This window comes from Pseudonaja textilis, chromosome 3 (assembly GCF_049901715.1).
Source record: "Pseudonaja textilis isolate UNSWEBS1 chromosome 3, rPseTex1.2, whole genome shotgun sequence".
Lineage (NCBI taxonomy): Eukaryota > Metazoa > Chordata > Lepidosauria > Squamata > Elapidae > Pseudonaja > Pseudonaja textilis.
Window position 1 is genome coordinate 37,970,305 of NC_141992.1, and position 26,168 is coordinate 37,996,472.

At 35.7% G+C, this 26,168-nt stretch overlaps 1 protein-coding gene across 34 annotated transcripts in view; it reads left to right on the forward strand.

The window, feature by feature from the left end:
- LOC148126078 (uncharacterized) overlaps positions 1-26,168 on the forward strand; it is a 217,123-nt gene that overhangs the window by 5,094 nt on the left and 185,861 nt on the right. For 2 of the 34 annotated variants that reach the window (XM_087929315.1, XM_087929316.1), the window contains exons 3-4: positions 3,531-3,571; positions 4,680-4,812. The exons of 26 other annotated variants lie outside the window; for them this stretch is intronic. In XM_087929315.1, the coding sequence (XP_087785441.1) occupies positions 3,531-3,571; positions 4,680-4,812 (174 nt within the window). Of the gene's footprint in view, positions 1-3,530; positions 3,572-4,679; positions 4,813-6,738; positions 8,736-10,485; positions 10,601-25,020; positions 25,314-26,168 lie in introns of those variants that run through there. 6 more of the 34 variants (XR_015742783.1, XR_015742782.1, XR_015742785.1 and 3 more) reach the window with 6 other exon arrangements.

Consider the following 26,168-nt stretch of genomic DNA (forward strand, 5'->3'; position numbering starts at 1 on the left):
CTTGGGGGGGACTGTGGTACTTTAGAATAGCCAATAAGTGTCATACCTTATCTCAAGGGCTACCTGTACATTATTTTCTTTGTGGCAGTTGCTAGCACTTAGACTTATATACCACTTCATAGTGCTTTACAGCCCTCTCTAAGCAGTTTACAGAGTCAGTACATTGCCCCCAACAATCTGGGTCCTCATTTTACCCACCCTGGAAGGATGGAAGGATGAGTCAACCTTGAGCCTGGTGAGATTTGAACTACCAAATTGCAGGCAGCTGGTAGTCAACAGAAGTAGCCTGCAGTACTGCACTGTAACCACTGTGCCACCATTGCTCTTTTGCTAAGTGGAAGCTGCATCGTTAAGTGAACCAATTATTCATTATGGGGCATCATAAACATCATAAAACATGGTCATGTGACCACAGGGTGCTGGAATTGGCCATAAATGTTGTAAGTAGGGAGGTCCGTTGTAACTTCAAATGATAGTAAGTAACTGCTTGTAATTCATGAACTGTATGTACTAGTCATTGCTTTTCTTGATTTTTAGCTAAGCCTTACAATGAGAATTTTTCATATTGGATGTGCAAATTGCCTTTCATAAATCCTGCTTCATAAACATATTTGGAAAGAATATTAGCCATCCTGCTTGTTAATATGCTTTATCTTATTGTATTTTTTGGTATTTTGATCAATGTTATTGACCGATATGAGTTGGTAAAGTCAAAGGTTTTATCTGCAAAAGCCCATATGCTAGTATTTTTGTCCAAATATTTAACTTCCTAATGTTTTAAATTTTGTTGATTTTGTGAGTTGAAAAGTAGATGAACAAAGGTAGCATTCTTTAGCTGGGGTCTAGGAACTTTGTTTTTGACCTTTAACTCTGATTTCAGCTTGAAACATGTCAACACAAACATGCATACTTCCTATTGCTTTAAACTATGTGGTCCATCCTGCCATTCAACTATTTGGGGTTTCTCCACATTTTAAAATAAAAAAGAATAACAACCTGTTGTTGTTTTTTTAGCTTAATAAGTTTGCTTAGGTAATGCTTTTAATGGTTTCCTTATATATTTTGTGTTTGATTTTAAAAAATCCTTTTACTTCATGCTTAACGTTTGTCTTTCCAGAACTATAAAAAAAAAATCCCTGCACAGATAAAAATTAACTTTGTTATAACAGGAGAGTGCAATTACACTGTTGTTTGCATATGTAAATGGGTGTGTCAGAATAGCTCAAATACTTGCATTCTTTTCTGGGACCAAAAACAGGAAAAGCAGGTAGTGTAACAGATTCCAAAAGAGGTATCTTCTCTGCAATAATAAAACAATTGTTTCAGTCCGACTGATTGACTCTTGAAATTCATATCCCAATGTTTTTATTATGTTGGATGACATATAGCAGCTTTGAACCTTGAGCCCTTTTTACCATTGAAAATCCAAATGAATTTAGAAAAAGTCTGATTTCTTTTTGTGTTAAACATGGCAATAAAACTCTATCCTGATTAGCCAGTATATAGTTCTTTCTGTCCTCAAAGATGTCCTAAACTTTGTTACTTGCTCAGTGGCTCTCGGCCCACCAATCTTAAATAAAACAGGTATATCAAGGAAGCCATGATGATGATTTTTGTTTTAATTGAGAATAAAATCATTTTCTAAGAGCTCCTTGAAAAGAAGAAATAATTATTTAAAATTTTCATGAACACCTAGGGAAATATTAAGTGAGTGTTGCATCATGTGGTAAAATTGCGTCAGATACAGATATGGTACGATTTCTTTGAATCTGCCTGGTTTATATTGAAGGCAGGTTTGACTCCTTGCATTCTAAGCCATTTAGAGTAGATTTGGTTCTCTGCCAACAGATGTGAAAATAACTCACAAAGATACATGGTTTCTTCACACTTTGATGATAAAAGTGAGAAAAACTGAACATCATCTTATAGTAAATATTGAAAGACATTAGTGATGCACTGTCAAATCATTTTAATTTATAAAAGTTATATTTTATTTTGAAATGGTAATATAAATGCAGATCAACGAATACTGTTTATTAATAGCAATTTCTCTGATAAATCATCTACTGTATATAGTACTAAAACTCTTGAGACTGCTCTTTGGAATCTTTAGTTGGATGAAGGAGTGCCTCATAAGACAACAATTATTGAACCAAGGTACATCAAAGACACTAAATTACAGAATGCTGTGTTTCATTACTCCTATGGGAATAAAATTTGGGAAAATTGTGGCTACTCCTGTGCCACTGCAGTGCTGTTATTTCAGTGCTGCTGTGGTCGGCTGTGTTTCATTACTCCTATGGGAATAAAATTTGGGAAAATTGTGGCTACTCCTGTGCCACTGCAGTGCTGTTATTTCAGTGCTGCTGTGGTCGGCTGTGGTCATGTGATTCCTCTTCTCTGTGACAGCCCTTTAGATTTTGGAACATTGCTTTCAAATCATCCCTAGGCCTTCTTTTCATTAAACTAGACGCACCAATTCCTGCAACCGTTTTTCACATGTTTTAGCCTCCGATCTCCTTTTCATCCTTGTTGCTCTTCTCTGCACTCCAGACTTAACATGTTTTTTATATCATGGTGACCAAAACTAGATAATATATTCCAAGTATAGTTTTCATTATAAAAGGATTCACATAATCTTGATTGTATCTTCTGTTAATGCAGCCTAGGGCTGTGTTGGCTTTTTTGGCAGCTGCAGCACACCACTGGCTTTATAATTAAATAATTGTCTATTAGGACTTCAAGATCCCTGGAGTTATTTCTGTTGAGCCAGATACAGCCTATTCTGTAACTTTGCACTTGGTTTTTCTTCTATAAATTAGAATCTTACTTTTCTCACCATTGAATTCAATTTTGTTAGATAGGGCCCAGTCTGTCAAAATCCTTCTGTATCTTGAGCTTATCTTCTGGAGTATTGGCTATTCCTTATCTTCCTCCCAACTTGGTGTTGTCTACAAATTTGATGAGTTTCATTTCCATTCCCCATCTATAAAAATAGCTGAAGTTATTGAAGAGTACTGGGCCAAAGACAGCACTGGGGTACTCCACTACATACTTTTATCCATGTAAATACAGTTCCATTAAAGATACACATTGAGTGTGATTGGTCATCCAGTTATGAATCCATCTGGTGGTGATGGTCTGTAGCCCACATTTTTCTATTTTATCAAGTAGTAGATTGTGGCCTAGTTTATCAAATGCCTTACTAAAGTCCAAGAAAATTGATTTACAGCATTTCTCTGGTATACTAATTTTGTCACATTGTCAAATAATCCAATAAGATTTGTTGGCATGATCTGTTTTTGACAAAACCGTATTAGCCTCTGGTTATGACTTTGTTTGGCTCTAGGTTGGTTGATTATCTTTTCCAGAATGTTCCCAGGATTAATCAGGGATGCAAGGAACATTAGGCACCATCAATTATTTTCTTCTCTGGAAAGTTCACTAGAAGTTAGATAAATTTTTAAACAATTGAGTTTAAGAAAGACTAAAGTAGATACAATAGTTAATCTTTCCTTCCATGTTAGCAGGATAGAGGTTGCTCAAAATCATTTTCTTATAAAAACTTCAGGTGAGTAAAATACCTAAAAGGATTTCATGTATATGTAGATAGTTGAAGTACATACAGGAGATGCTTAGAATACCTTAGAAAAGATTAGAAGCATAAATATTTAAGACATACATACCTACATTTATAAGTTTCCTTTATTTTGAAAAACAATGGTTTTCTGATAAAGTAAGATAATTCGATAGATTACAATCCAGTATAGAGACTTGTTCCAGATTCTTTTTATTTGTGGACCATTAGCAAAGAATTATCTTTAACCACTTAATTTTCTTGCACTAGTTACAGAATGACACTTTTTAGGGGATTAATTCTTGAAATATGCCTCATCTGAGAAGCTTCCAACAAAATTTGTAAAGACTTTTGACAACCTTGTGAAAAAGTCCTTAAGACAGAATTTATGCTTCAAATTTCTAAGAAATAATTCTCTGATTCTTGATGTTCAATGGTTTTCAAAAATATACTTCTCAGCCGGTCTTCTGAAAACTCACAGATTTGCATGCAAACCACCATACAGCAGCAGAAATCAGGTTTCAAGGTGTTTAATGTCAAACAACAAACTTCCCATCCAGCAAGAACATCATACGATCTGGTCTAGGTTAGCACTGGAAGCTTCTGCCTTCCAATGCTATTTAAAGAGATAAACACACCTACCTAAATGCTCCTATCTCCTATACTTGCCCCTAATTAGCCCCTTAATTACCCTCTAGGTCACCAACCAGTTATACCTAATATGTCCATTGTTTCCTATCTCTGCAATCTATCTTTCGCCTATGAGCCCTACCTTGTGAGTAAACTATATACCCAGATTCCCCTTCCCATCCTCCATTGCAGCACTACAGTTGATTCCAAAAGCCACAAAAGGATAGGGGGTTTTCTGGATTCCCCCTCTCATTACCATCGACCATCCCATTCCATCGGCGATGCGTCTGATGGAGCTAAACAATCCCAGAAGTATATAATGTCAGGCTTCCATGGCTCTTGCAAATGTGTTGATGGGCTCAGTTTATCAGCACTAACGGAGCCTGACAGACTACCCCCTCTACCAGAGAGCCACCTAGAAAAAGAGAATGAACAGATGAAATGTTATACAATGTTTCCCCTTCCTTGGCAGAATACTTTAGGTGGAACTGTCAGCATAGCCGAAGAGCACACACCTCCAAATGGACAACCCATAATGCCTACGATGAGATACCCTTTCCAACGAACCAAGTATTGCAAGGTTCCCCTATGTCTACGGGAATCAAGTATGTCACTAATCTCATATTGATCATCTTGTACAGGGCCTGGAGGATCAGATTGGGTGTCAGGATTCACCATGTTTCCTGGTTTAATGAGGCTAATACGGAAAACGGGGTGCACTCATCTAAATCGTGATGGTAATTTCAATTGTATTGTGACAGGATTAATTATCTTAATCACTGGAAATGGATCAATATATTTAGGACCCATTTCTTTGATGGCAGCCCCAAATTTAGATATTTAGTGGAGAGGTATACGAGGTCTCCTATTTTGAACATTTTATGGTCAGTTCTTTTCTTATCAGCCTGTTTCTTATAAGCAACAAAAGCATTGTGCAATGCTTGGTGCACCTTCTTCCATGTTTCCTTTATTCTTTCAGACCATATAGTTGTAGTCATTGGTTCCTGTCCTCCTTGCTCCCGCTCAGGAATTGGTACAAATTCCATGCCATTTACTATAAAGAATGGGGTTTGTCCAGTACTACAATGTTTGGTATTATTATATGCCACCTCCGCAAATGGTAACAATTCCGACCAATCTGTTTGCTGATAGGAAACATAGCAACAGAGGTATCGTTCTATGACTGCATTAGTATGGTCTGCAGCACCCTTGGTGCTCGGATGATGAGCCGTGCTTAACCCCTCTGAAGAACCGATTAAGCTTGTGAACTCCCACCAAAATCGAGCAGTAAACTGCACTCCTTGATCCGCGATGATCCTTCTCGGTAGATAGTCTTAATGAACATGGTAACTAATTTTTGAGCAGAGGGTAGACCAGCACATGGGATAAAATGCACCTGCTTTGAAAATAAATCTATGACCATCCAGATCACTGTATATCCATGGCTGTTAGGTAACTCTACTATAAAGTCCATGGCAATGTCCTGCCATGGTTTAGTGGGATTTGGTACTGTTTGTAATAATCCCAGAGGCTTTCCAGGTTGGAATGTAGTGGTAGCATAAACCATACATGTCTTTACGTAATGTTCAATATCTGATCTCATTGAAGGCCACCAAAATTGCTTTTTGGCAAGTTGTAATGTTTTTAAGAATCCATAATGTCTAGCCTGTCTAACATCATGTCAATGGTGTAATACTTTGGTCATCAAAATTGTTGGTATATATAGTTTCGTTGCTCTCCATGCAATACCATTGCTGATATCAGATTGTGTTTGGTTCTTTGCTAACCATGGGTGTCCCTTTATAGCATTTGGTAAATCTTGAGCCAATAATTTCACTCGTAATGACTGTAGAGTCTCCCTCCCTTGTATAATTGGTTGCACTATTACCTCTCGTCTGCTGTCGTAGTATGGTAACCTTGACAGAGTGTCGGCTAAAAAATTCTTTCCTGCTGATATGTACTTTAGGACGAAGTTACACCAACAAAAATATAGGGCCCACTGGACCTGCTTAGGTGATAATCTTTGAGGTGATTGGAGTGCCTCCAGGTTCTTATGATCTGTCCATATCTTGAACGGATGCTGTGCTCCCTCAAGGAAATGTCAACAAAGCCCATCGTACTGGAGTGGAAGCCCATCGGGCCTCCTTCTCCCAAACAGCCCAATTCCTCTCGGCTGGACTTAATTTCCTTGATGTATAAGCACATGGTTGCAAGCTACCGTTTGAATTCTTTTGTAAAAGAACAGCTCTCACTGCCATGTCACTGGCATTTGCCTGAATTAAAAATGGCAATTCAGTATTTGGAGGCTTCAGTAGAGGCTTTTGAGCAAACATCTGCTTAAGGGATTCAAATGCCACTCATAGGTATCTATATAGATAGCTGTCACCATATCAGCTCAAATACACTAATGACAAACATCTTTGCAACACACTTCAGTATTCTGTAGTTTATATATGCTATTACAATATAACTCCATCTTCATGGCATACATTTTATTGGATCACCTTTGTTTTCTCATTTTTCTTCAAAAGCATGTAAAGGATTTGTGCTCATCTAGAGATAATCCTGAGGAAGATCCATGTCTCAGTTACCTATTTGAAGAACTACAGTGTGAATAAATACATATTACAGATCTCAAAGCTAAGATGCCTGGAAACTAATGTATTTTGTAGAACATGCACTACAAATATTTCTCATTCACAATGATTATGAATGCATTCGAAATGGAAATATTCTTAAGTGTTTTTATTTCTATTGTACCTAGAGTGGAAAGAGGCAGCTTTTAATCAACACATTTGTTTGGTAGGCAAGAAAACAGAATTTATCTGTTTATTATTACACTTTGTCTTCCTTCAGGACAGAAGGAAGACAAAATGTAATAATAGAAAATGCATCAACATAAGATGAAGCATGTAATATACCCACTAAAAGGGCTCTTTGTAACGTAAGATATGGGAAAGCTATATAAAGCTATATATTACAAATTGCACACACACAAACATTTTAGCTTTCTCAGAAACAGTATTTTAGCTATATGCATATCCATATATGTATATAAGAAGTTTCTTAAGTGTGCCAGCCTTTTTATTTGAAATGCTCAAGGATGAAAAGGTATCCACTGTTCTAGGTAAGTGAGATCCTGGGCTTTTCCCATTTCTGTTTCTAAAAAATACTCTTGTCTTTTATGTCAAAGAGCTAAAGATTATTATTAATATGTTACATTATGAGGTTAACTTTATCCCTCTTAACATTCCTTACATCCTTCAAAATATGGCTATGATTTTCAGGCCTGAAATTGATTAAAATGCAAGAAAGAATATTTGTGCTGTAAGACAAACAGCACTCCCACCAGTCACAGCTACAAAATTCATGAATCTTTAAAATAGCATTGACTAGACTTGCCAGGTTTTACTGATGATCTGTAAAAGCATGGGCTGATTAGATTCCCTTGACTAAAGCAAGGATGTCAAACTCAAGGCCTGGGGCCTGGATCCGGTCCACAGGATGCTTAGATCTGGCCCGCAGGGACACTCTGAAAACAGTGAGGGACTGGCCCACAGTGCCTCTGCCAGTGAAAATGGAGCTTGCAAGGGCCATGCATGGCTCTCCCAAGCTCCATTTTTGCTAGCAGAGGGTTGCAGGAGGCCATCCCAGCCAAAAACAGCTCGTAAGGGCCATGTGTGCCCCCCGAGCTCCATTTTTACTGGCAGAGGATTGCAGCAGGCCATCCCAGCCAAAAATGGAGGTTGGGAGCCCGTTTTCACTGGCAGTGCACTCGGGCCACCACAGGCACCTCTGACATAAGTGATGTCATGCTGGCCATGCCTATTTTGGCCACACCCACCCTGGCTCCCTGAGATCAAACACAACCCTGATGCGGCCCCCAATGAAATTGAGTTTGACACCCCTAGACTCGAGCAATCATAGACATGCAAATGGTATTCAACCTCAGCATCAACTCACACTGTGACAAACTGGAAAAAAATGCCATTAATATGTCTTTTAAGAACAATACTGCCATGTGAATGCAAATACTGCCATTAATGCAAAGAAGAACGTAAGTTCTACCATATAAAATGTAAGTCCTGCCATATAAAAATTCAGATTGAGAATTTATTTTCCTAATATATTCAGTGGTTGGGTTTATACATTGCACTTTGACAAAACAATAGTTTGTTAATTGAGTAAAGTATGTTGTATAAACCCAGGCACTGTGATTTACAACTCAAGTTTATGTCTTATATATATATATATTTACTACGAGAAATTGTGACTTTATTTAATGGTGTGATTTTTTAAGGGCCCTAAATAAATAATAGTTAATTACAACTTGTAACAATTGTCTATATATTCTCTATTCAAAATATTTCTCAAAATGTCCTTCTCATGTTGTTCATTCCTTAACATTCAGAAGCATCATACTGAAGAAGGTAATATATAATGTTTATTTCTGTGAGGAATAGTAGGTCTTATACTACACCTAGATATAAACACATTTCAGATGAATGCAAATAATAATAATTGAATCAAAAAATTAGAATTGTTTGGATTTATTTAAACAAGTTGTTCAAATTTATGTGGTCACTAAGAGCTGACACTGACCTGGAAGCACAAATCAAACAAGTTCTACAACAATCTTAACAATCAACATAAATGATATCAGAATGATTTTCTTTTTCCTGTCTAAAGTAATTGGCAGATCATTTGTATTTTCTCAACCTTTCTTCCACTGAAACTTTTGAAGGGACAAGATGAATGCCATAATCCACAATTTTGGTCCTCAGAGAATTCTTGTTAGATGGCTATCCTATACCTTATTTGGGAGAAAATAAATCTGCTGCTTGAGAATAAACCAGCTTATTGGAAACAGTATTTCTAAAGCTTGAAAAATCTGCTGACTTTCCTGAACTGTTTTAAATATACACTTGCTGTTGATTTGAAATTTTAATTCCTCAATAAATTGAATCTGAATGGTATCAGAAGGTAATTTGAACATAATTTCTGTGATTCACAGGTCCTTACAGTGAGACTGACATAGAGGTGGTATTCAGCAGGTTCTGACCAATTCTGGAGAACCGCTAGTGGAAATTTTGAGTAGTTCAGAAAACTGGCAAATACCACCTCTGACTGGAGATTTTACATATCCTTCCCCTGCCATACCCACCAAGGCATGCCCACAGAACTGGTAGTAAAAAAATTTGAATCCCATCAGTAGACTGACATATCTGTGATCTAGATATCTGATCAAAATAAACAACTTGACAGATGAATAAAGCAAAAACAGAACCAGAAGATCTCAATTTAACATAAATGGGTACAGTATCTTAAAAAACACTGTAGACAAGTGGGCAGGTATCTGGAGATTCTGGTCTCAGATTCTCCTTTAATTAAAGAAAAGAATGTAGTGGGATATGAAATTCTGCCCTACAATCTCTGCCAATTTTAACAAAAGTGTAGCCCTCCTGTATCTTTCTAAAAATAGTAGTTGAGTGGGTCATCATAAAAGGATAAATTGATGGCCGCTCCCTATAACTCTAGTCCTGATGCCAAGGGCATTATAAGGTTCTGTTTAAATTCCACACACACCCCAACCTCAAATGCAGCACAAAAAATACTGAAAATCCCAGTCATTATTTGCTTCCCATCTTATCTGCTTCTAACAGGCAATAACAAAGCCCTCAGGATTTCTGCAAGAACAAATAAAATTCTCATGTCTTTTGGACATTCGCCATATGTCGTCTCAGGACATTAGAAATAAGCCAGCAAGTTCCTGACTTAAAGAGAGCCTATAGTACAGTCTAAAAACTGAATGAGTCAAAGTGCATCTTCCCTCTGACATACACATTTGTATGAACAGCTTTTTATAGACCAAATCTGCTAGATAGGATTATCAAAAGAAAGGACACTCTTATATTTTGCATCTTTATTTAACTGGCCATACTGGCAAGGAGATCTGGGAATTTGAGACTCAATAGATCTAGAAACATAATTCACTGGGAACTTCTTATGAAATGATTGTGGTAGTTTGACTTAAAATACTAATGCAAGTTTTAGCTAAAGAAGTGTAATTTCTAAATCCTTTATAGTATACAAAATTCAGCAGTTTTCACTATGTTTATTAAAACACTCAAATTTCTAATTTGCTGGATTTTCTTAAAGTCTGAGTAGAAATTGGAATAAGTGCAACAATAGCACCTTAAACTAAATATTTGTTTACATCATAGAATATATTTACACATATATACATAATTTGGTGAAATTTTTGTTTCTCGTTATAGTGGCCAAGGTTGAGAAATACTGCCTTAAGTTGGTTGCCTCACTCTACTTAAAGTTAGGACTGGCTCTTTTCAGAGAAAAAGTGCAGGGTTCCACTTGGCATACTGAAAGGCACAGGTAGTATTTCTTTTCAGATGTTTCACCTTCTATGAATGTATGGATGGTAGGGAAGCACCAGTCTAAGCAACAGTCTTCTTCCTGAAACTAGAAAGCCCTTCAATTAAAACTGTATGCATCAGAGCATCAGCACAGGATAATGCTCTAGGAAACTTTATCCCTTATATACTCATGGAAGCTCTAATTTAATTCATTAGTATTTTGCTGATAAAAAGAAAGTACAGTATAATAATGCATAGGAAAAAGAAGACATATAAGTACATGAATATAAGTGAAGTCTGTCAGAAAATGGTTTGATCTCATCCCATTTTTGTATTTGTAAACTTGACTTTGCATTGTTTTAGCCTCATCTGAAATCTAATTCATTTTTTTTGGTAATTCAGTATTATCTCTGCCTTCTCATACTTTAGGCCTTATGCTATATAGTTTTCATAGTCCTCCTAACAAGTTTTTTTTTCATAATGAAGAAGGATACCAAATACCAGACTGCTGAGAAAGAAGCATAATATATTTTCATTGTTGCAGTTTCTTATTAACAGCATTTAGAAAATTGCCATGGTGTGTAAAACAACGGTAGGTATTAGAGGTAGGTCAATCTTTTGGTGAAAAATCGTATCATTGAAAGTGGGAGTTCTAGTCTGTCAAAATGAATTCCTGTTTAGCAGAGAAGCTCCAGATGGCTGTCTAATCGTTTGAGAAATCTTCAGAAAGGCAGAATCACCTACCCAATACCATCTATGAAATTCATTTTATGAGTCTAAGTAAAATGTAAAATGTTTTTTTTTTATTTTAGAACTCTCTGGGGCAGCAGAAAAAATGTATTTAAACTTATTATATACAGAACTTATTTTTAAATCTTCCTTAAGGCAAGAACCTTTTCCAAGGGCTGCATGACATATTTATGGGTTGTTTTGTTTTTTATAAATAACAGAATTTGCTATTGCCTTCTTTTAGGGTTATTTTTTTAAGCTTCCTATAAGATCTCCTGCTTATCTTCAATATAAGTAGTATTCCTGCTTAGCTGTTTTAAAAAAGGCAGGTAAGTTCTCTTCCCTCTATGTCTAAAATAGTCAGAACTTGATCCAAGAGAAACTTTACACATTGTCATTTGGATTGTTGTGCTCTGAACCTATTGCTAATTATCTGTAGCCCTTTGGAAATGTGACATCGAACAATGAATATCAAAGCAACATGATGTCAATGTTACATGCAACTATTAATCATATCAACCTCAATGGGGATTTCAGGCTTTGAAAATTTGGACATAAAAAAGTGCACAGAAGCTATGCTATGAAAATGTATCACTTCTATGCTACATTTCTCTTTTCTCTTGGGATTTTTTTTTTTTTTTGCTCTTTATCCCCTCTTTATCATCATTAAAATACCAATTTCAATTGTGTCACTTCTTGGATATTTTTTGAGAATTATTTTTTTCTGGGTCTTTACAAAATATTGTGTTACATTTCTGCTAGACTGAAATTGTTCCTTAACTTACCCAAGTTAAGTGGGTGGGTTACATAAGCAAGTATTACAGGTGGAAACATCACAGGAAGTAATCTGTTTTTTATGGGTCCTGACACACACTGTATTCAGAGGATCATAATGATTAAATATGCATGAATGTCTTATCTTGCCAGCTAATGAATATTTACAGCCTAGGTTATAAGGCAACCACCTTTACAGAAGCATTTTCCTTTTTGTAATTCTTAAAGCTTTTCTGAGCTCCAGCGTGAATAATGCTTTTCAACAATTTCCTGTCAGAATTCATGTTTCAACATGTCAACACTTCTCTTCAATATACAGAAGCAGTAACAGATCTTTTCCTGCTATTAAGTTACAATCTTTCGCTATATCAATGCAATGCATTTCATTTTTTGCTCTATAATACATAATACTAAATTTTATTTAGCTGTAAGTTCAAGACTTTTTAAAGACCTTTTAAATACATTTTTTTCATTCAGTAAAGGTAAGTAATACTTTATTGACATAATAATCCAGGTGGATAATGTTCATCATCAGGTTATTTTGGGAGTGCAGGGGAGGCAGGGTCTTTACCTTTCACTTTATTTTTCAAGTAGAATTTCTCCTTGCCTTTGCTAGAATATAGGTTTTTTTTTAATTTGGAGTTATTGCTTAGGCATCGTGCAGATACTAACTTGCACATGGGCATTTCTGAGTCCATTAGATTCTATTGTCATTCACATTTCATACATATAGTTCAGATTTTTTTAAAGTTAAATAGGGAATAAGTATGATTTAAAAGAAAATGCCAGTTTTCTATTGCAATAAAGCTTTCCTGCCATACATTATTTCTAAAGGCCTTCTCAGGAAAGAAAGAAAAAGTAGAAGGGTTGAAATTTTTTAAAAACAGCTAATCTTAGATGATACAAGTGGATAGTTGAAAGTGGTAGGGAATAATTTGAACAGTTTATCTCATGAAAGATGCTTATTTTTTTGGTTATCTACATCCAACATTGTCATTTTGTGAGATCATCTATAATTTGTTCTGAAAATTTAATATAGTCCACTTCCCTCCCCCAATTTGGGTGAACTTGATTTGAAAACTACATCTGGATAGCTCTGCCAAACGTAAGTATAATTTAGGTTGGGGTTTCAAACTCACGTCGTGGTGGTGGCATCATGCGACGTATCAGGACTTTCTCTTCCTTCACTAAACAGGGCATGAGCATGGCCAACATGTGACACATTCAGCCCACAGGCCAGGAGTTTGACAGCCCTGATTTAGATAAATAGGTAAATCTACACTTTCTTTCTGTAGTGAAAAAAATGTTGGTAAGCTTTTATTCTATATAAAATCCTGAATTGTAGCACAAAGAATCAACAGTTGGGGTTTCCCTCTTCAAAATGGTAACAAAAAGCAACAGTGTGTATGATAACTTGAATGTCTGATAACTTTGATTGTAGTCTTGAAGGTTTGGTGATGACATTAAAGTAAGATAACTAAGGTCCTACCACTAATAATGGATGCCAAAATACTAAAAATTGCAGTCTTTCCTAAGTTTTCTTTGCATAGATAATATGCTAAATAATGTTTTCTAGTCCCTGATAATTATTTCTTAAAATCCTCTTTGCCAGCCTTTCTATAATGTTGACCTATTCCCTGTCAGTATCTACCTGAAGCTGTTTTGTATTTTGAATGTTTCAACCATGTCATAGGTTTTACATCTTTAGTGGGATTTAAGATGTCTTTAGCAGACTTGTCAGATTTCGTTGTCATATTCAAAGGGATTAGGGACAAATCATCTTTTTTATATATATAAATATGCTCTTTTTCCCATGAGCTCTAACTCCAATGGTCTGTTCCATTTCCATAATTTCCCTTTTGTTCCTCAGATTCACACTGATTGTCAAATACAAGCTGTGCTACAGGTAGCACAAAAAGATGCAAGTAATATTTGACATGTTATTACATTGCAATTTGCAGGGTAATTTCAGACAGAATTTTGTTTTTCATAAAAGCACTATGCAGGTCTGCCAATATATCAGAAAGCATATCACATGCTCAGTACTGGATTCTAGCCAAGACAATTAAACAAACTGAATATTAACCCAGAAGTTACTCTTCAGATGATAAATAGATACAATATCTATGGATACTGTGGATAAGTGGAACTTGGAAATATGTATATGCACACATACACACACCATGCACACACACGCACGCGCACACACGCACGCACACACACATCACATGTGTCTTCTGCAATCCAGTGATTCTTGGGATTCCTTGATCATAAACCCGAAATATGCCTTGCCTCACCTTCACAAAAAGGGTCTTTTCAGACAAGTTTAAGAACTTCCTGTAATGTTTATTTTTGGAAGTATGGGTTAACAATTTAAAAAAACCACACTACTTTTAGCCTACAATTCTCAATATCACTGACCAATGACCATGCTGTCTGGGACTAATGAGAAATGTAGTCCTGAATATCTGAAAAGACAAGTCTGCTGTAATAATAAGCATGTTATTATCCCAAAGACCTGTTTATACAATTTATTTAGTATTAAAATAATTTATTATCCTCTTAATGGAAATAGAGTCCTCTCTTCATAGAACCAGTTAGGTATAATGTGTACTATCATTATAAATAAAACTTCAGTTAAAATGCAAAGGTCATACAATATATCACCTAAATAAATAGTAAACCAAACATTAATAATGATCTATTTTCTAATTAATCAGCAAAAGCAGATACAATAATCCAGGTGCAATTTTTAAAAAAGCAAAAAGAAGTCAGGATGAAGAAATAGACAAGGAAATTTCCAATGGCAATTGTATAATACAGTTAAATCCTACACATTGTTATTATCATCATTTAATCATTATTACATTCTTCAATTTATATTCCACTCTTCTGCTCAGAAGAGTATTCAAAGCAATTTCTGCTATAAATTGTGGTAATTTAAAACAAATTAATATTAAAATTAATTAACAGTTCTACATCTGTTGAAAGAGTTGTATCTTTTTACTAAATGTAATCCTTAAAGAAATCTGTTCCATACACTGGGAAAAATCCAGGATAAATCTATTTTTATGTATGCTAGACAAAGAAAGATCTGACAACAGGGATATCTTCAGATGGGCCTCTTCTGTAGATCTGAAATGCTGAGATGTTTCTTAGTGAAAGAGGCATTTTTCCTTAGAAAGTCTGGTCTAAGTGATGCATTAAAGATCAACACTTTAAATTGTTTGACTTTAAATTAGTAACAAGTGCAACATCTTCAGAACAAACTTCATAAAATCACTGTACCTTGCACTAATTAACTTCCACATTTTACATCAACTGCAGCTTTTAGTTATTTTCTTAGGATAGTTTCATACAAAGCATACTGCAACAGTCAAGACAACACATAATGAAGTTGGTGGACATAGTTACTAAATCCAGCCAATTCAGGAAGGGTAGCAGCTGATGATCTAGGTGAAATGAAGGGGAAAAATTCTTTGCTGTATTCTCTAGGTATGAAAACAGTAACAGTGGAGAATCAAAAAACCTTCCCAGACTATGGATATACTCTTTCAGGGACAGACCAACCCTGTTAATACAGAAAGAACCCCTGAATCCAGGTTCCTATTCCATATTGTCTGAAATTAATTTTAGCTTGTTTTCTTTCATCCAGCCCATCCGGCTTGCCAACATTCAACCTGCTAAACCCTTTTAGCCCTGATAAGATCATACTTGGAATATTGCATCCAGTTTTGGACATCCCGATACAAAAAAGATGTTGAGACTCTAAAAAGAAGAGCAACAAAGCAGAGAAGAGCAAATAGATGATTAGGAACTGGAGGCTAAAACATATGAAAAATGGTTGCTGGAATTGGGTATCTCTAGTTTAATGAAAAGAAGGACTAGAACTGACTTGATAGCAGTGTTCCAATCAGAGGTGGTATTCAGCAGGTTCTGGCCAGTTCTGGAGAACTGGTAGAGGAAATTTTGAGTAGTTCAGAAACCCGACAAATACCACCTCTGACTGGAGATTTTACAGTATCCTTCCCTTGCCATGCCCACCAAGCCACGCCCACAGAACCAGTAGTAAAAAAAATTGATTCCCACCACTGGTTCCAATATCTAAGGGGCTGCCACAAAGAAGAAGGGGCCGATCTATTCTACAAAGCAGCCGAAGACAGGACAATGAATGGAAACCAATCAAGGAGAGATCCAATCTAGAATTAAGGAAAAATTTCCTGACAGAACAATTAATCAGTGAAGTGGCTTGCCTCCAGAAATTGGGTGCTCCAACACTAGAGGTTTGTAAGAAGAGACTGGACAACCAGTTGCTTCCTACTTGAGCAGGAGTTTAGACTAAAAGACCTCTAGGGTTCTTTCATCTCTTGTTATTCTGTTAACGGTATCAGTTTCTTCCCTGAAATCAGATAGTAAGGAATTAGTAAAGGTAAATATTATTAGGACCATCCTATACCAAAACTCAGGTTGACTTCCAAAGTTATCCATTAGTTTCTTGTAGATGTTGAATAATATAAGGGGTAAGAGGGAGCCTTCTAGAACAAATGAAATTTGGACTAAAAGAACAATCCCATTCCATCTTTCCCTATATTGATAGAAACGGAGGCCAATCCATGTTCTTTATCTTTCATTATATTTCCATTATTATCAAAATATATTTGGTTTATGTTTATGCTGGTATCAAAGCAGTAGAAATTTTAATATTTGCTCAGCTTTTGAAACAGCTATTCCTGGAATTCCAGAGGGAAAAAAAGGTATGTTTCTAATTTGACAATTGATTTTTTTTTAATTGCCACAAATTGATAGCCTTGCAAGAAAAGCAAACAAAGACAAAAGGCATGGAATGGCAATGAGATAACAGATGGAAGGAAAAAACATCAATTAACAATTACATTTTATTAAAAGACTTTTACATATAATTAATTGTTAATTTGAATAGCTGTATGTAGGATGATGATGATGTTATCCATTCAGTTGTGTCCAGCTCTTGGTGATTCTATGGACCAGGTCTCTTAGATCTTCTGATCTTGCACTACTTCTTTCCATGCTCTGGCAGGCATTAACTTTGATGTGTGCAACCACCATGTTTTTAGGTGGCCTGGTTTCCTTTTACCACTAATTCTTCCAAGCAAAATTGCTTTCTCCAGTGAATTCCTCCACATGATATGGTCAAAATAAGTGAGACACAGTTTTTTGATTTGGCCATGTCTGGTGTTATGCCTTCCATTACTCGTTTGTTAATCACTTTTGCTGTCCAAGGAATATACAGGAACCTTCTCTAGCAGCACAGCTCAAATGAGTTGATTTTCTGTCCTGCATTTTTTTTTTATAAAAACAAATTTTATTGACTTTGCAGAACACACAGACAATCAAGGCATAATAACATAAAAGATCTTTCTGGAAAAACCAGTAAGACATACAAAATATTTCCAAATTGTAATATATATATTTACGTTATCTGCTCAACTTCATATCTTATCCCAATTTCTCCTTTTCATTCTATTATCCAGATTATATTTCTTACTAATTAAAATTTTTTGCCTTTCAAGAAACAATACACAAACATACAAGACATAAAACATAAAAAACATAAAACATCTTTTCTGAAAGCTGCTTGATCCTGGGTTAAAACTCTTCACACAGACGCAAATTCAAAAATCATATTTACTTTATATATCATTCCATATCTTATTACCATTTTCAATTTTCTATATAGCTTCTTCCCTCTTTTGTCTTTCTTAGTTTTATTTTATTTATCTTATCTCAATACAATTCATAATACTTATCATTCTTTGTCTGTTCTTTTCCAGTTATCCACCCATCTTTTCTCTTTAAATATACTTCTCCTGTACACTAATTGGAGTAATGCCTTTGACTCTTTCCCCTAACTTAGTAATGCTTAATATAACACTTACATTGTATTGGGATTCTGATTAGTACATTCTAAAATTACACAATAAATTTTATAAGAAAAACAAGTACACTACAATTACAAAATAAAAGCATATAACCCATCATAGATACCATTAAAAAGCTAATCATATATATTAATACACATTTTACTCTAAATACACATACAAAAACACACTCTTATGTACCTTCCAAAATCCCTTTTTCAATTAAATTTACTCATTGTCTCTAAATAGATTTTGTTTCTTTAAGTCTTGCTTCCCACCATTAAGGCTTCTCATCCCCTCTTTTCTCTCTTGTTTATTTTTCTCCTTGCCTTTTTTTACCCCATTGTCTCTCCTCCTCCCTTTTCTTCTTCTGCTTACCCCCTTTCTGTTGTTTTCTAACCTTGTATCCACCTTTCATCTCATTTTCCTCTTTTTGGATTGTTTTCTCAAACCTTAAAATCCCCTTTTTCTTTTCCTCTTCCTCCTCCTCCCCAAAGAAAACCCATTGTTCATCCAAGATGGCTTCTTCTTCTTCTTTATTCCAGTCATCCTGCTGCATAGTCAGTTTTTCATAAGTGCATACCGCCATTTCTAGAAATTGAAAAAGAGTGCCCAAAGTATCTTTTCCATCTTGCTCTTATTTTTTATATTTTTTATATTGAATTTTTAGTTCATCCAGAAGCAATGCCATCATGAAGAGAAAAACTTCTTCAAAAACAACCACCCAAGTGTTTTTAATCAAGAATAATTCCAAAAAATTCCAAAGTCACTAAAAGATCCAAATAAACTATTTCTTTTAGTACTTTTTTTTCCTTCTTCTATTTCTCTTTCTGGGGTTACTGATTTATCAAAAAGTTCCCATTAAAGTATATCTTTCTTTAAAGTTCTAGGCAGTCTCCTCCTTTTTCAAGCTCTGCTCCAAAGAAATTTTTTTCCTCTCCCCCCACTTACAACAGCAATTTCCCTTTAAACGCTCAGAAATCCACACCTCAAATACAGGTTTTCCAATTTCTGAAGTTGTTAAATCCAAAGTCCAAAAATCCTTTATCTCATAACTTTCAAGTTGAATTACCTTCAGTGCCCAAATATATTTTCCAAGTCTCCGTCTGCTATTTCTATAGGGTGGGAGAGTGAATAAAAAAACGTTTTCCCTTGACAGCTTTCTCCGCCACTTTTCTCTTCTTAGGGATACAATGTATCTTTCAGGCAATTCAAACAATTCCGTTCCAGGGTTTTAAAGGTTGTTATTTTCCCGGCTCAGCCTACACTTTCACTTCTGATTCTTCTTTCTCCTTCTTCCTCCAGCACAATCTTTTCCAGCTGCCGGCTTCTTTGTGGCGGCCATTGCTGACCGCTGCTCCACCGCCTTGAGAAAAGGAGGTTAAGCTGGGTGAGGAGGGGGTCTGTGACACCTCCTAACCCCTTCCCAGATCCTCCCTATCTTCGGCTGCCTCTACAGGGCAGCCTTATCCTTCAGACCCATCAGGATTGGAGGCACCAAGACGGCTAGTGCAACAGGGATCGTGCACAGTCGCGAATCCCCGCTGCCGCCGAAGCCTGGCAAACCGGAAGGGACTGTCCTGCATTTTTAAGGTTCAACTTTGTACTCTTGTATTTAAGAAATGTCAACATTTTGAAATGGCAGGATTCTTTATTACATCATTTATTAGAATTTTCCCTTGAGTTATTGTGCTTGAAATTATTTTTGAAGCTGCAGCCAGTGCCTGAACTCAAGAGCTGCTTATTGCAGCAAAACAAATTCGCTTGAAGGCAGTGTTGTAAAACTTTCCACTCCAGAGTTGCTGTTCTACTAATTTCTCTGTCAAGGAATGAGTACGTCTTTGTCACAGTGCCCCTGATGTTGAAATGGAAAATTAGGGAGTTCAGGGGATGAAGAGTTTTGTATATTAGATCTTTGGGCAATTTGAAATAGATTAGCAATAACAAAGGACCAGAAATTGATTTTTTTTTTCATGTGATAGGACCAATTGAGTTTTGGAATACATAAGAAATTCCCAGGCTCTGAATTCTTTAATTCATTGCCTACTACATACATTTTTAAAAAGCTGTACAGTACATGAGAGGAAATAAGGGTAATTCCTCTGTACTTCCCTATTATTTCCACATAAAGAAAGCAGTCCATAGTGAAGAATCTCATCAGCCCATGGAGATTCTGCATATAATTTGGAATATTTTTATCCAACCAAAATAAAAATGTTTTTATAAACAATATCATCATGTTTTTCTAGATTGTCCAGATAGAGATGAGGTTTGTTTTTTTGGAGTTGAGCAGAACTAAAAACGATGTATAGGAAGACCAAAAAAAATAATGACAGTGAATCATGTCCTCCATCTATGCAGCAATGATTCTACTTACCAAGGAAAATATATGGGTACAGAATGTTGCAAGTTCATCAAGTGGTTGAAGAAGAAAAGGCAATGAAGAATATCTGAAGGACAGCATTGAAGCTAGTATATTGTGGAAACTTATTGTAAAGTCTAAACTGGCCTTCAAGAAAGGCCAAATGAAGAATAGAAAGGAGAAATGACAAGGCAAAATGTTACATGTTCAGTACACAACAAAAATAGCGGGCAAAGCAGGTAACAAAATCAGGCAATGGCTAAGAACAAGAAAGTTGAAGAAAGACACCAAGAATTGAGCCAGAGTTGAGATGAAAGCAACAGAAAACAAATGCTGCCTCTGCAAAGAAGCTGAAAAACTGGACCACCTAGATAGCTTCTGTAAGAAGATCGCACAGACTGGCTACAAACAACAGCATGAGAAAGTAGCAAGAAAGATCCATTAAAAAATCTGCAAGAAAGACCATTTGTCTGCAAGTAAGATCGAGCAGGACCACAAAATATACAAAGTAATACAAAATGAAGAAGCTAAACTGTTGTAGGACTTCAGAATTTAAATACAAGCAGCTACCACATAACACTCCAAACTTAACAGTTGTCAATGAGAAACACAAAAAAGTTTGGAAAATGGACACAACCAGTACCTGGAGTCATCAAAATTGAAGAGAATGAAGAAAATCACAACATGCAAAACCCTACAAATAGAAGTAGAAAGGCTATGGAAAAAGAAAGCAAAGGTAGTACTAATAGTACTAGCTGCCTTGGGTTCAATACTGTATCAAAACATTTGAACACTATCAGCATTGACAAAATCACCATCAGTCAATTGCAAAACAACGGAACATCTTACATAATGCGACAATACATCTAACATCACCAAGCAACATTCACCTATCCCAGGTCTTTGGGAAAGACTCAATAGGTGGGTAAAAATGCCAAATCCAATCTAAACATCTGGCTGACTGTGTGACTAACAACAACGACAACAACAACAACAACAATAATAATAATAATAATCTGGCAGCTTTTTTATATATATAATTTTTTTATTGATTTTTAAAAACAAACATAAACAAACAAAACATAAAACATCTTTTTTGAAAGCAGCTTGATCCTGGGTTACACCTCTTCGTACAGACACAAATTCAAATTCATGTTCATTTTATATACTATTCCATATCTTATTACCATTCTACATTTTCTATATAGCTTCTCCCCTCTTTTAACTTTCTTAATTTTATTTTATTTATTTCATCTCAATTCAGATCATTATACTTATATTCTTTGTCTGTCCTGTTTCCAGCTGTCTATTATCTTTTCTCATTAAACAAAATTTCTCCTGTAATCACTGATTGGAGTATGACGCCTTTATATCTTTCCCCTAAATTTATAACACAATATAATACATAACTTCCATTCGGATTCTGCTTAGTACATTCTAAAGTTACACACTATATTTTAAAAAGAGAAAAAATTATAAAAAAAATATAATTAAAACAACAATCCCTGCCAATTAATATGAATATTCATTTAAATCTTAAACATTTTACACATTACTTTTCAAATAAATATCATACTTCTATGGGAGCACTTATAAACTTTCCATAGTTGCTTCCCCCCACCTCACTCATATTTTAAAACATTATATCATTAAAGTGTTCCCATTCCTTCCTAGTTCAATTCTCTCATTTATTTCATTTCATTTATTTTGTTCACAGAAGTTTCACTGTTACACTGAGTATTTTATCCCACTTTTTAATTATATGTTGTTTCCAATTTTCTAACATAATTTCTAATACAAATATAACAATACAATCTCATGTACCTTTGCAGAATCACTTTTTCAGTTAAATTTTTACCCATTATCTCTAAATAAGTCCTGTTTCTTTACATCTTGCTCAACACCTTTGTAGCTTCTCTTCCCTTCCTTCCTCCCTTGCTTCTTCTCTCTGCCCTTTTTACCCCCTTGTCTCTCTACCTCCATTTCCCTCTTCTGTGTTCCCTTTTTCTGTTGCTTTCTAACATTCTATCCACTTTTCACCTTATTTTTCCCTTTTTTGGTTGTTTTTTTAGGTCTTAAAGTCTCCATTCTCTTTCCCCCCTTTCCCCCTTCTTCCCTAAGTAAAGTTACTTGTTCGTCAAAGATGGCTTCTTCTTTGTCCTAATCTTCTTGTTGCATGGTCTTTTCTTGTAGTTTGTCATAGGTACAAATCACTATTTCTAAGAATTGAAAAACGGAGCCAAGAGAGCCCTTCCCTTCTTGTTCCTCTTCTTTATATTTTTTAAATTCCATTTTCAGTTCATCCACAAGTGATGCCATTGTAAAAAAAATTTCAAACAACCACCCAAGTGTTTTTAGTCATTCAAATATAATTTCCAAAAATCCCAAAGTCACCAAGCAATTCAAATACACCCAAGCTGTTTCTTTTAACACTTTCTTATTTTTATCACGTTCTCTTCCTGGGGTTACTATTAATTACAAAGTTCCAGTTAAGATGTATCTTTTAGAAGTCTTGTTAGAATTTAATCAAATTCTTTTAAATTCCAGGCAGTCTCCTCCTTCCAAATCCTACTCTTATTCTTTTCCTCTCCCTTCCCACTTACAACAAAAAAAAATTTTTTTTTTAATGTTCAGAAATCCTTATTCTCCTCTTGACATTTAATTATCCAGTTTAATTACCTCTTGATGCCAAAGCGGGTTTTTCCGATTTCTCATTCATCTCTGTTCGCTGTCAATGTAAGGAAGAAGAGTGAAAGAAAAAAACCTTTCCCTTTTCACTTTCATTCGCTGTTTCCGAATCTTTTTTGGGAGCAATGTATCTTTTTAAAATTTAAATTCCAGGATACCTTGATTGTTGCTTCTTATCCCAGTCAGCCAAAACTTTCACTTCTTAACTTCCTCCTGCACTTTCTTTTCCAGATGAGTGCTTCTTTGAGACGGCCATTTCTGACCGCTGCTCGTTCGCCTTCGGGAAAGGGAGTTTAGCCAGCTGGGGAGGAAAGATGCGGCTTTCCTCGACCCTGCTGGGATCTCCCCCCTCTTCGCCACCTCTACGGGGTGGCTTAGCCCCGAAGCCAAACTGGCTCGAGACGCTCCAGCGGTGAGCCCAGGCAGAAACCGCACACAATTGCGGATTCCTGCCTGCCGCTGAAGCCCTGCAAACCAGAAGTCCAATCTGGCAGCTTTTGAATGCATCGAGGAGGTTATTTTATTTCTAGCCAAGTGAATACGGGAGCTGGCTTAGAAGAAAATTAAGCACAGCAGGCAAATCAGCAGTGTTTGAACAGACAGAAATAAAAGTCTGCTTTGAGTGTGGAGCAGGAAAAGTATCCAGAGAATGAGTTCACAAAGGGTGAGTGGAGAGTGGTATTGTCTGTTCCAACCCTTCCAAAATGGTTGCTGACAATCTGATAATGGGACAGTCTGACAGAAGATAAACTCCATGGTAATTGATCTTATACGTATCCCATTTAGAAAAATCAATATATTGCTTCAGCTGCAAAGCACTCCAGTAACTTGGGACTAATTCCTATTTTATTGTAGAAAAATATCATTAGTCGCATTTGTTTTTCTAAAAAAAAAAAGGTGGTGGTGGTGGTGGTGGAATGATAAGTATTGTAACCATGTAATATGTCAGTAGGCCAAGCCCTGACTATAAAATATTGTAACCAAGTAATATATCATTAGGCCAAGCCCTGACTATAAAATATTTTCAAATATATAAAAAATGAAGCTACAGACTTCAGCCTGAGCTGCACTACTGAATACAAAAATAACCTGCAGTTAGGTCATTAGAGTTACTGAAATGGAGGGATGACCTAAAAGAAATGATGCACTGTCTCTACTGCATATAAACCCATTTCTCTGAAACAGGGGAATATGTTTGCTTTGACTCAAGACCATGTGACATGTCAAAAACCACACTCCTAAAGGAGATTGGGAAAGGAGCTATTTTAGGCACAGTGATAAAGCTTTTATATTAAACCATTAAAGCGTGTTTTGGGAACTACAGGCAGAATAGCATGTTTCCACTGAAGATGTTTTTCAGTGAAATTTGGCTCCTAAAATTTACAATTAATTTAACAGCATTTACTAGCTTCATATTCACTTGGATATTATCAAGGCTGCATTTGGAAGAAGACTAGTATATGAATATAAAATCATCATTATCATAATCAATCATCACCATCAATTATGGGTGGTCAAAGACTGGAGGTTTTTAAGAAGAAACTGGACAGCTATTTGTCTGAAATGGTATAGGGTCTCTTGCTACAGCAGAGTCTCCAAAGTCTCTTCTGTTATTCTGTCATCATCACCATCATCATCATCAACAACATCTGAAGGAAAATAAAGAAGAGATTTTTTATATATCCACAGGTTGTTTTCCCCCATTAATTCTTTTTCTATACTGAGAATTGTATCCAGCATCTTCTGTAAATGTTATACTACTGAATTAGACTTTGTTGGAGAATGTATGATTTGATCCTTTCTAAATCTTAAGGAAGTATTTTACCATTTGAACTAATTCCCTTGCAAAAATTATCTGGCTTGAATAGGGTAAATTTATGCTTCATTTGTTAATGGATTTATTAAAATGCATATATATGCTCAGCTAGCTCTGATGTTTCTGGAACTTTGTGGGTTATCAAATGACTCTTTCTTCTTATCTCTGTGCAGCTAGAAGGTTCAGTAAACTCTGGTTGCCATAGAGATATTGCATCATCACCAAGATGGTCAAGTGCCCAGGAAATGGCCTTTTGGGACATGGCCTTCACTACAAGAAACACCCAAACCTCAGAGCAAGCATGTTCTTAAATACAGAATGTGGAGTGAGTCCTTGGAACCTCTTCCAGACTATTCTAATGCAGATGATCACAGGAACATAGTGAAGAGTTTGATGGTTAAATTATTAATGTGTATTGAGGCAGCATATTAAGTAATTAGAAAATAAAAGCTTTGCTTATTTTCAAGGTTATTGTCAGAAGATGTTATTACTCAGTTTTCAGTGAACAGTCTAAGCAAAACCTCTATGTCATCTCAGCAAGCTCACTAATATGTCTTTCAGTCAGGGTTGAATGGGAAGTTTAGCACTTGGACTTTGCAGAAACACTGCTAGTCCGATTTGGCAAACAATCTGGCAACTATATTTTTTGTCAAGCATTCCTAGTATCCCAGACATTTTGAAGATTTGGATGGGCAACAGGGGAAAAAAATATTCATTTGTGCTCTTCCATCTCTCATTTCCCACTCACTGTTTCTTACGTCAATAATTCTTCTTCCCATTGTTTTTATCCACTGAAGCCATAGCCATATCTAGCTTCATCTCTCTTTATTGTACTCTTTATTGTACATGTTTTACCTGTATATTTATATCAGTTAACTTTGTAAAGGTTCAATCTGGATATACAATCAAACTGATTTTTAGTCAAATTCAGAGCAAGCCGATGAACTGAGTAGGAGTTAAATGAGTAATTACTTACTTAAATCCCACTGATAACAATAATCTGCTCTGGGCACATAATGCAGCAAGTCATAATGTTGAGTTACTTGCTTTTAGTGTTAATATTGATCTATGAAAACTAGCTACTATTTTTGTAAACCATACTGTATGGTTTAACATATTGTGCAAAATAAGCTTATTCAAAAAACAAAAACCCATGGCTCAATTCGATTTATGAACATAAAGCAAATCAATCTGAATCCAATCCAGATAGTATGAATGCTGTTTTATCATTGCCTATGTTCCTCAGTTATTTTGTTTGTATACAGTTGGCTATATCCATACAAACTGTTCAGTGACCATTATGGTCTCATATGCCATGCCT